At 41.3% G+C, this 11,263-nt stretch overlaps 1 protein-coding gene across 1 annotated transcript in view; it reads left to right on the top strand.

Moving 5' to 3' along the window:
- ccp110 (centriolar coiled-coil protein 110) overlaps window positions 1-11,150 on the top strand; it is a 664,638-nt gene extending 653,488 nt beyond the window's left edge. The window contains exon 14 of the mRNA XM_080300275.1: window positions 11,043-11,150. Coding sequence (XP_080156401.1) covers window positions 11,043-11,118 — 76 coding nt within the window. The 3' untranslated portion in view covers window positions 11,119-11,150. The remainder of the gene's footprint in view (window positions 1-11,042) is intronic.
- The last annotated feature ends 113 nt before the right edge of the window (window positions 11,151-11,263 follow it).

Genomic DNA, 11,263 nt, shown 5'->3' with positions numbered 1-11,263 from the left:
GGATAAAAACAGGAATCACTTGTTTCTTAGGAAAACAGAAAAAACATTACATTGTGGAGCGATTAACATTAGGCCAAGGCTAAGCTGGACTGGCCATCGGGCATACCGGGCATTTGCCCAGTGGACTGATGGTATTTTTTTGTTTTTATGAGCCGATGTTTTTTTGTTTTGTTTTTCGGTAACGGTATAAACAACGAAAGGTGGTGGATTGGCCAATTTGTCATGATAGACTCTGGGCTGGACCAGTTACAGCCGAGGTGGTTGGCTGCACCCTCCCCATTGCTTGGGCAAGAGCTCTGAAAGCAATCTTATCACAGACAAACAAAGAAAATGGTATTGAGGTGAAAAGAAACACAACTTGTCCAGTAGTTTAGCTAGAATAAAAAAAAAGAAAGACACAAAGCTGGAGTTATTCTGCATCTTTACGCTGTCAGCTGCCTCTTCTTCTTCTCTCATTCTCTCACCCTCCCTCTCCTGTTGATACTTCTTGAAACATGAAGTATCTCTCATGAAACTGTTCAATGATCAGATGATTGACTTTTCTCTCTTGTTTGTTTATCTTCTTTGTTTATCACTTTGCCGCAGAAAGAGGAAACCAGCGGATGTCGCGCTAAACAACAGCAGCACGTTTAACCTTGATAAGCTGTTGTTAGAATTTATTTAATATTACTTTCTAGTATCAGCTGATATTTGCTGGAGCCACAGCTGTAAAAGCTACAGGAGCACGTTCCGTGAGAGACTGAGATTACCAAAAAGCACCACTGAACAACACAGGAAGTCCTTCCTGCCCATGGCCATCTCCCTGTACAAGTCCTCCATCTAATACACTATATACACTGTAAACACTGCAATAGTTACAGCCTTTTTTGCACACGCTCTTTTCTACTCAGTAATGTTGCTGTCAACATTCACTTTGTTTTATAATCACCTCTGTCAATCCTTGAGATTTATTCAGTGATTTGTATATATTGTGCTATTTCTTAAAATCTGTAAATCTGTAACATATTGTATTGTTAAATAGTGTTGTTTGTTGTTTCTGTTACTGTATTGGAGCAACTGTAACCTACATAATATACTTAGGGATTAATAAAGTATTCTGATTTTGATTAGCGAGATAGCAAAAGAGAACGAGAACAGCACCATAAAACACAACCACCTGGGAAGGTGAGAAAATGAGTGACAGAAACACAGTAAACATTTGCACTGATCATACAAAGATGGGCTTAAACTGTTACCTGGATTCAGATTTTTTTTCTTTTTGTTTTACATATTTCAATTTGTATTTTCTTGTTTGATGTTGTTTCACTGTAATAGTTTAAAAGGCCGGGAGAAGGTGATTAGACTAGACCAGTGGTGACACAAACTGCTTGAAAGCATGGGAGTGATGCTTGCCATTGTAAAAATATACACTTTCTCAAAAAAAGTCCCACCAAGATGCACAAATTTACATAGTTAAAGACCAAATCATTGCACGGCCTAGGGAAATAAAGGATGTGGCATTTTGAGATGGCACATCTCAGCTGTGGTAATAAGGCAGACCTGAAACATAGGATGAGAAAGAGCTCTCTCACATGAGGTGAGCACCTAGAGGTAGAGCTGGGTGATATGAGATTTTTTCATATCACGATATGTTTTTTTCATTTCAGGCGATAACGATATCTATCACGATATAAGCCAAATAACTATATTTGTAAGATTTAAATGTGCCGTTGCTCACAAGTAAAATGTGAAATAATCAGCAGCTTGTTTTTATTTAAATATTTATTTCCCATAATAAGTTCAACAGGGTAGATGTACTTAAGGAACATGAGACTTTTTCAGATAAATAAAGGCAAATATTGCAAACTACACAAAAGGCAGCCGCTAAAGCGTTTAAGTTTCAAAATAGAACAAATGAAACAGACTACTAAATTGTCAATTCCACTTAGAAACAAAGTATTAATTCTAAAAATAAATCTTAGTTTGTTTTGCAGAAGAACAGACAAAACTGACTAACTTTTGTCAATATCAAATAAACTGAGAACTAAAAGGAAATTCTCAATCTCTCCTTGTTGTATAGCTTAGCTTTTCAAACAGTTTTAACAGTTACTTTAGTCTGACAAAAGCCGAATGACGAATTAGCGCTTCCAGTCAGAGACTGAGGCTACGTCCACACGTACACGGGTATTTTTGAAAACGGAGATTTTCCGTTTTTGTTTTAAAAAATAATCCCGTCCACACATAAAGGCAGAAATGAAGGAAAACGCTGCTATGAACATGCCAAAGCAGCAGGTGGCGCTAGATTCCTAACCGTGCAGAAATGTTGGCCAATCAGAAGTCTAGAAGCCTCGGTGGGAAAAAGTAAACAAAGCTGGGGCATAGAAGCAGAACAGAGTCGTATGTGTGGACGGACAGTAACTGTGTGTATATGTAAGCATTTAAACACTGCAGAGAGTAGAATTAACAGTAACAGTATTGTAGAAATTCATTTCACCGAAACAATAACGTGGCGCACAGTGTGACGCATGCACCAGTTTATTGTATTTCCAGACTTGCTTTCGGCACAATTTACAGTGCACGCTACTCTGTTTTTTGTCAGACATGAAATAGCCGAAATACCTTCACACTACGGAACTTCTTTGGCTCTTCCGTTCGACAATCTCTCCGGCATTGGAACCATCATCTGTTTTCTCTTCGGTCACGCTCGGTTGATTTTTCTAGTCGGCACACTCATTTCCTCCATTACGCGCTGGCTCCATTACCCGCTGGCTGCTTCCCAAACAAACACACGTGCGGCTTGGCACTTGTGCTGTACGTAACAAGTCACGCGACGTGACGCTGATGGTTCGGCTCTGCGCTACTTAATTTGGATCGGCTGACCTTTTTTTTAAGAGGACAAGAGCGGCGAGGTCTATCGCGATAGCTTAATTTCTCTATCGAGTAAAAGTTATATCGCGATACATATCGTTATCGTTCTATCGCCCAGCTCTACCTAGAGGTCAGCAACTTTAACACCCTTCTTGTACACAGCATCACTGTTGGTCCTCCAGTCCAGTCTGTCATTCAGGTGAACACCCAAGTATCTGTTGTTGTCCACCGTTTCCAGAAATTTACCCCTGATGCTGATGGGCCTAATTGCAGTTTATTTTTCTACGGATGTCAGCCACCATCTGTTTTGACTTATATTTAGAAAGAGGAGATTTCTTCCAGACTATTCAACAAAGTTCCTTACCAGCTGCCTGAACTCTGACTTCTGCACCTCATAATACACCCAACAACTGCAGTGTCATTAGAGAACTCCTTCAGCTGGCATGTTTCACTGTTGTACTGGAAATCTGAGCTGTACGAGGTAAACAGGACTAGAAATAGGACAATCCTTAGTGGTGCCCAGTACTACTAAGCACCACATGAGAGAAGGTGTTCCCCAGTCATGCAAACTGAGGCCTCTCTGAGAGAGAGTCAGCAATCCAGGAGACAGTAGACGTGGTGACGCCTATCCTGAGCAGCTTCTCACTCAGCACAAGTGGTTGGATGGTATAAAAGGCATTGGAAGAATTAAAAAACATGATTCTGACAAAGCTAGCAGTGTCATCCAGGTGAGAGTGAACACACTGCAACAGTGAAACCAGCATCATCTACCCCTACATGAGGCTGGTAAACAAACATGAAGAGTGTCAAAGCCATGCTTCACCTACAAACTAAACCGAGCAAGAACCACCTCGGGCACCTTCATGACATGTGACATCAGTCAACAGGTTTGAAGTAGGCAGACTCTGGTGCTACGGCCAGGCAGGCCAGTGTGTTTAAAGTGGAGTGTGTTTAAAGTGCCATTTATTTAGGCTGTGTTGTGGAAGTTTTCCATTAAATAAAGCCTGCAGACGAGCGGTGAGTGGTAGCTAACATTCTTTAATCAAAACACAAAGAACAGACAACCAAGTTGGTGGAGAGCCTGCATGACCGCGGGGCAGACGGTCAGCATAGTCTCTCTGAGCTTAGCATGGCTCTCAGTTAAATACCTTCCACAGGAACAAAAGGCAGTACACAGCTGTTTCACACCTTAAGGTTCACACTCCCTTGCTGCCTCAAAGAGACAAAAGACTCTTCCTGTGGAGTTGTCTGCTTTCCCCAACTTCCTTACCCCCACCATTTGTCTTACTGTATGAGTGTGAGACATGTTAAAATCCAGTGGCACCAAGGCATTATACAATAAAATAATGTGATTAATACATAAGTAAAAGAAATTCCTATACAGCTGATAGCAAAACAAAACAGGGCGTGGCGAACTGAGGGAAAACTAAACCAAAATCTAAACTGGGAAGAGGTAAGATTACCTACGAAGACTGTGACATAAAAAATGATCATGAATCTCAACTGGAGCATGCAAAACCAAGACTTGAGGCAGTCAAAACATGAACCTGAACAGAAACATGAAAAACCCTGAGACCTGAAATGACATGAATCAAGACAAACAGATAAACCAACACTGAGCAGGGGGAGAGAGGACTTAAATGCACAAAAGGGTAATGAGGAAAGTGAAAACACCTGGGGAAACAGAGCTGACACAAATGAACCTGACGCCACAGGGGGTGCAAAACTAAACACTTCGAAACACAAGACTTTCAAATTAAAACAAGGAAAGGAGCATGAGAATGGGTAAGGGAGAGGCACGAGCACAACTAAAAGTTATACGTAGAGGACAAAACAAACTTACACAGAAAACAGGAAAAGACTCATAAACAAGCAGACATGGACGATGACATTGACTTGACTAAACCCCAACTAATATTAACACAATAACTTAACATAAATACAAAATAAACTCAAAATGCTGGGTCACAGACCCAGCCCCCTGATATCAGGTTGAAGAGAGACTGTAGGATGGGGTAGTGCAGTAGTAGATTGTTTGATGGATAAGGAGGTGTTTAGATTCTTGGTATGTGAGGAGGGCCAAGAGTGGGTCCTGTACTTGTATTTCATTATTTTTTAACAGATTTTGTGTTTTGTGTGTTTTTTCACTCAATGTAGCTTCCAGATGATGATTGTTCCCATGGCTATTTACATACATTCAATATTTCTTTCCTAGAGTGTTGAAGCAAAGCCAAAGAAAAAAGGTTTCTCCCCCAGGACAGTTTAACCATCAGGGGCAAGTCTGTACTGGTACATACTGTAAAACACCTTATAGGGCACACCCATTGCTAGGGATGGGTATCGAAACCCGGTTCTTGTTGAGAACCGGTTCCCACTGTTTCAATTCCTTGGAATTGTTTGCCATTTTTGCAAACGATTCCCTTATCAATTCCAGTCGCCCCGAATGACGTCACCACGTTGCGGAGCGTCATTTACCTAGCAGGGCGCCTAAGCGGCTCAAACGCTAAAAAGTTTGGTTATACTTTACGAGAACGGATGACAACAGGGCAACTTGCAATACTTGCAAAGTAGATATTTCATTTAAGGGAGGAAACACTACGAATATGCAAAAGCATTTGCTCACAAAACACGCGATGACCTTAAATGAATGTTGTGTTTTTTATTCCACTCCTGACTCGTGAATCTCAACCAAGCAGCAGCGGTAACGTTTGCACATCCTCTCCCGGTAATGCGGCAGATAAATAGCGCGATCTGCCTTATTACAAAACCTGCCATTACTGTGCGCTGCATTTAGGTGACCATGATGAGAGAGACAGACAGAGTCTGGCTGGCTCAGATGCTGGTAGTTCTCGCTGCAGTCTACTGTTAGCGTCTCCTTTCAGGCCAGGATAGACGAATGTCACCGAACAGTGACTAAGTTTGTGGTAAAAGGCTTGCACCCATTTGCCACAGCAGATGCCCCCGATTTTCGGTAAGTGAATGTGTTTAATTGTAGACAGGGACATTACTGGATATTCTTGTGTAATTGCTACAGTAGAATATTTATTTTATTATTTTACATTTACAATTTTTTTTCCTGGGGACCCTGTGAAACCCCATTGAAGAGCCATAGGCTGTGGATGTCTTAAGGTCTCACTGTTGGGTTTGTAAGGCCATGTTACTCCTAAATTTCTATCTTGTTCAAAGAGAAGATATAAAACAAAGTTTTAAGCTAATCGACCTTGGTGTTCTCCTTTTTTAAAAAGAATCGATAAAGAATCGATAAAGAATCGAATGGTTAAACAGAATCAAAAATGGAATCTGAATCGTGAAAATCTTATCAATACCCATCTGTTTCAGTTCAGTTTCAGTTTTATTTATCATTATGTAAGTTAGCACAGGGTAAACATTGCAATGTCACTCAGCAGAATGGTACAGTAGAAAAAAATTAATAAAATAAAATAATAAAAAATAAATAGAAAAATACTAAAGAGCAAAATATTAATAAGATGTAGTAAAAGAAAAGAGATTTTCAGTTAACTGACTAAATATATATATATGTATATATAAATATATGTACACACTAGTGATTAAATAAAGAAAATCTTAAATAGGAATGTGAGGGGGACGGGGGGCAGATGGGATATTGCACAGGAATTAGCAGCAATACAAACTAAACAGTACAAAAGTTTTTTTTGTGGCAGTTGTTACAGTATTGCACTTTTTAAAATATAAATATCAATAAAGTGGAGTGACCAGTGCAGATTGTACAGAGTACTTGTGAAGCTGCAGGGTAGCTTCTGAGTGCGTCCTGTGTAGTGTGCTGTGTGTGTTTAAGTGTTGTGGTTGAGGTGTCGTATGGCTTGATGGTAGAAACTGTTTTTAAGTCTTGTAGTCCGAGCAGACAGACTCCTGTAATGTCTGCCAGATGGTAAAAAGGAGAACAGCTGATGTGCTGGGTGGCTGTGGTCCTTGATGATGTTGTGTGCTTTACGGAGGCATCGCTGAAGATAAATGTCCTGAGTGGCAGGAAGCCTCATACCAGTGATGTGCTCTGCTGCCTTCACCACTCTCTGTAGTGATTTACGGCTGCTGGCAGAGCAGCTTCTGTACCAAACTGTAATGCAGCTCGTCAGCAAGCTCTCGATTGCACACCTGTAGAAATTTGAGGTGATGTTGGCGTTCATGCCAAACTTCCTCAGCCTCCACAGGAAGTAAAGCCGCTGGCGAGCCTTCCTGATAGCAGCGTCTGTGTGAAGGGTCCAGGAGAAGTCCTCGGTGATGTTGACTCCAAGGAATTTGAGGCTGCTGACCCTTTTGACCTTGACACTGTTGATGTGGATGGGCTGGTGTTCCCTGACTGGTCGTTTCCGGTAGTCCACTATCATTTCTCTAGTTTTGCTGATGTTGAGAGTCAGGTTATTTTCCAGACACCACTCGTACAGTGCCATCACCTCCTCTCTATAGGCCGTCTCATCATTGTCTGTGATGAGGCCTATGATGGTTGTGTCATCCGCAAACTTGATGATGATGTTGGACACGTGTTTAGAAACACAGTCGTGTGTGAACAGGGAATATAGGAGGGGGCTAAGCACACAACCCTGTGGCGTACCTGTGTTTAGGATGAGTGGTGAGGAGGTATGCTTACCAACTCTCACCACCTGGGGCCTGTTTGTGAGGAAGTTTAGAATCCATCTGCAGATCGGTGTTCCCAGCCCAAGGTCGACGAGCTTTGTGGCAAGTTTTGAGGGGATGATGGTGTTAAATGCCGAGCTGTAGTCGATGAAGAGCATCCTTGCATATGTATTCACTTTTTGCAGGTGAGTGAAGGTGGTGTGCGTTGCCAGGGCGATGGCATCCTCTGTGGCTCTGTTTGTCCGATAGGCAAACTGAAGAGGGTCCAGTGTGTCAGGGAGGGAGGAGCAGATGTGACCTTTGACCAGCTGCTTGAGGCACTTCATGATGACGGATGTCAGTGCAACAGGACGGTAGTCATTCGGACAGGAGACCACTGATTTTTTGGGAACAGGAATGATGGTGGATGCTTGGAGGGATGTGGGGACCACTGACTGCCTCAGGGAGAGGTTGAAGATGTTGGTGAACACCTCTGCCAGCTGGTCGGCACACACTCTGAGAAGCCGCCCTGGGATGCCGTCCAGTCCTGGAGCTTTGTGAGGATTGACCTTTTTAAAAGTCCATCTCACAGCTTCTGTTTTCAAGTTAAAGTTACAGCCTCACTGTCCTCCTGAGGGTAGAGGATCTGCTCTCTGTTGTCTGCGTCAAAACGAGCATAGAAGTTATTGAGCTCATCTGCGAGAGGTGCAATGGGCTGAACACTGCCTGTGTTGTCCTTCTTTTAGTCAGTGATGCAGCGCAGTCCATTCCACAGTCGCCTGGTGTCAAAGCTGTGGTAGCTGGACTCCATTTTGTCCCTGCAGTCCTTTCTGGCCTTTTTTATGAACTTTCGGGGGTCATACCTGGCTGCTTTATATGCATCAGCATCCCCGGAGTTAAAGGCAGAGGTCTGCACTTTTAGCTTGGCGCGAACATCTTTATTTACCCAGGGTTTCTGATTTGGATATATGCAGACAGTGGTTTTTGTGATGGTATGATCCATGCACTTTCCAATATATCCAATGACAGAGTCTGTGAGTTCATTGATGTTGCCATCAGCTGCATCCACAAAATCTGCTGCATCCCTCCCCATTGCTTGATGTAATTTTCTGGATAACCATTCTTTCCCAGCTCAGTTTCCACAAAGCTTTAAATGTTTCTTTTTTGTTGCTGTTTGATAATTAATTACAAATCTAACAACATCTTAATCACATATTAATAAAAGTAGCAGTCTTTAGACAAACCTGTTTTCGACATATAAATAAAGATATTTGTTTACACACTGGCATCCTGTTACATTAATGTAGCTTCACACAAACACAGATGTACAGCAGGCCTTCAGTGTGGACTTTGTTTCAGAAATGGTCATGATATCGGTTTGGATATGTGGTGAGAGGGAAACATGAAGATGAAACCAGGAGATGTCCCTACTGAATCATCAGAGCTGAACAGGTGATGGAGAAACAAGTTTACCTTTTAGGTGACATGAATGAGTTGAAGGGAAGTTATGAACTGTTTCTGAGAGACAAATAACACCAGGATCCTCTGTAGCTGACAACTGGTAACTGTGCAGAGGCAGCTCTACCAAAGTTTTGCCATTGGGGACAGGTAATGCATTAACAGGGAAAAGGGAGCAAAAAGAAATACTTTTCTTTCTTATTCTCATTTAAAATGTCAAGCTTTTAATAAATAATTACCTGAACCTTACAACCAATGTTTTCATCAGTTGTAAAATGTATAGATATCCATTATTGTACATAGTCATTTTTTTCAGGGTCCCATCATAATTTCTTCAGAAGTAAGTACTGTATATGTTGTATATGTCCCACATTTTCTAGATTCTGTACCAGTACTGTGTGTAAAATGCCATCAAAAAGTCAATGAAGTGTTATTCTTCCTCACCTTCTGTCTCCTTTCACTTTTTAAAGGTTGCCATGTTAGAAAAAACATTTTGCCCTGCCATGCTGTTAATTGATGTGGTAAATAAATAGTTTATGAAAATATCACTAAATCTGTCAGTTATTATTTTTAATATTCAGTAATGATCATGTCTCACCTCTTAGTCTCCTCTGTCTTAATTTCAGGTTTCCACCATGTGTTGTAGATAGTTCAAGAGGTTAACGCGACCAAGCAGGCTTCGGGTTTCAGCTAAGTACTGTTTAGAATACCAGAATAGGGAGGATGGTGTAGGTTTAAGTTTATTAGACTGATACATATATACCAACAAGACAGTGTACATCACTGTGACAACGGTGTTTGTTTTCATTCAAAGGTTTTTATTATAGTGGTGGGCTGGTCTCTAATCAAAATGCCCAGGCTGATTTTTTGTCCCAGTCCAGCCCTGTATGCAGCTCATCTGCAGTCTGGAGTTACCTACATCTTCCTACTCGGAAGGCAGAATTTCCGAGTACCGAGTACAATCAAAAGTACCACGACTGCAGTTTCCGTGTTGGACGTAAAAAGCACACGTGATGCTGTGACGTAGGCTAGAATCATGGCAGAAGTCGACGACGGTCCAGGCCTGGGATTTCTCTCGTGGTAATATGCACATTATTTTTTCCTTTCTGTTGGTAGGTGGCACAGTGCAATTGTGGCTAGACAGTGCTAACATGTAAGCAAGCTAGAAGACTGGCATCCTTGCTGGGTATCCAGTTAGGGAAGCAACACATCAATACAAGAATTCTGAGTAAAACCAAAGTTACTTTCCCTAGTAACTAGTTACTTTGAAAGTATCGAGTAACTTGAAGTAACTGAGTTACTTTTGATAGAAGTAACTAGTAATGTAACTAAGTTATTAATTTAAAATAACTTACCCAACACTGGTTTTCAGTTCTTTGAGTCATATCAAAGTGTTTTAGTATTTGGTTAAAATGCCTTATGAAAAGGAAAAAAGATAAGATCACTGACATCTTCAGTATTCTGAATATTTTTTCATGAACTATAAACTACATTCACTCCTACAGGAGAAAGCCAAGTGCACCAAAGAGAGAGTGGCTCTTTCTGCTACCACACAGATGTCTCTAGACAGGAAAAAGTAGTAAGACATAGAAATAGAAACACATGTTTTACATTAATGCTGCTGAGATCCAGTGATCAGTGGTGTATGTGGTACTTCTTTAGGGTTGGTGAATCTCCAGCACAGACTAGAAAGATGCAGCAGAAGCCAGATGCCCCGCTACCAACAGGTGTGGGACACGGCTGTGGGATTTTATTACTTTTTAATTCATTTTGTGTTTCCCTCTATGTAATTTCTGGATTATATTCCCCAGAAGTTATTTACATACATTTAGTATCCCTTTCCTGGAATCTTGAAGCCAAGCCAAGGACAAACAGTTTGTGCCCCCAGGACAACTTAACCGTCAGGGGCAAGTCTGTACTGGTCCAGATTGTAAAACAACTTTATAACACAACCATTTCCTGAAGTCATTTTCTAGATAATCATTCTTTCTCAGTGCATTGGACACCAAGATTTAAACGTTTTTTTCTATTAATTAATTAGAATTGTAAAATCATTTGTCACATATTAATAAAAGTAGCAGTCTTCAGACACACCCTGCTTTTGACGTATTTAAAGTCACCACAGTGTGACTTTTTTCTCTTAGGAGCTGGTACAGAAAGACCCCAGAGGAGAGGGTGAAGCGCACAGAGAACCCGAAGAAGCAACACTCGCTGGGCTAATTCATGACAAAACATGCCCCGACCTGTGACCTGCTAACCACATGATTGTCCTTCAGTTAGCTTTGGAAATTCACACGAATGTATTCACACACAAAAACACGATCACAGCGCTGTTGGTTTCTGTTGGTCACTGTTGCTACTCACT

This window comes from Astatotilapia calliptera, chromosome 4 (genome assembly GCF_964374335.1).
Source record: "Astatotilapia calliptera chromosome 4, fAstCal68.1, whole genome shotgun sequence".
In the NCBI taxonomy this organism is placed as follows: Eukaryota; Metazoa; Chordata; class Actinopteri; order Cichliformes; family Cichlidae; genus Astatotilapia; species Astatotilapia calliptera.
This window is presented reverse-complemented; position numbering and strand designations above follow the sequence as displayed.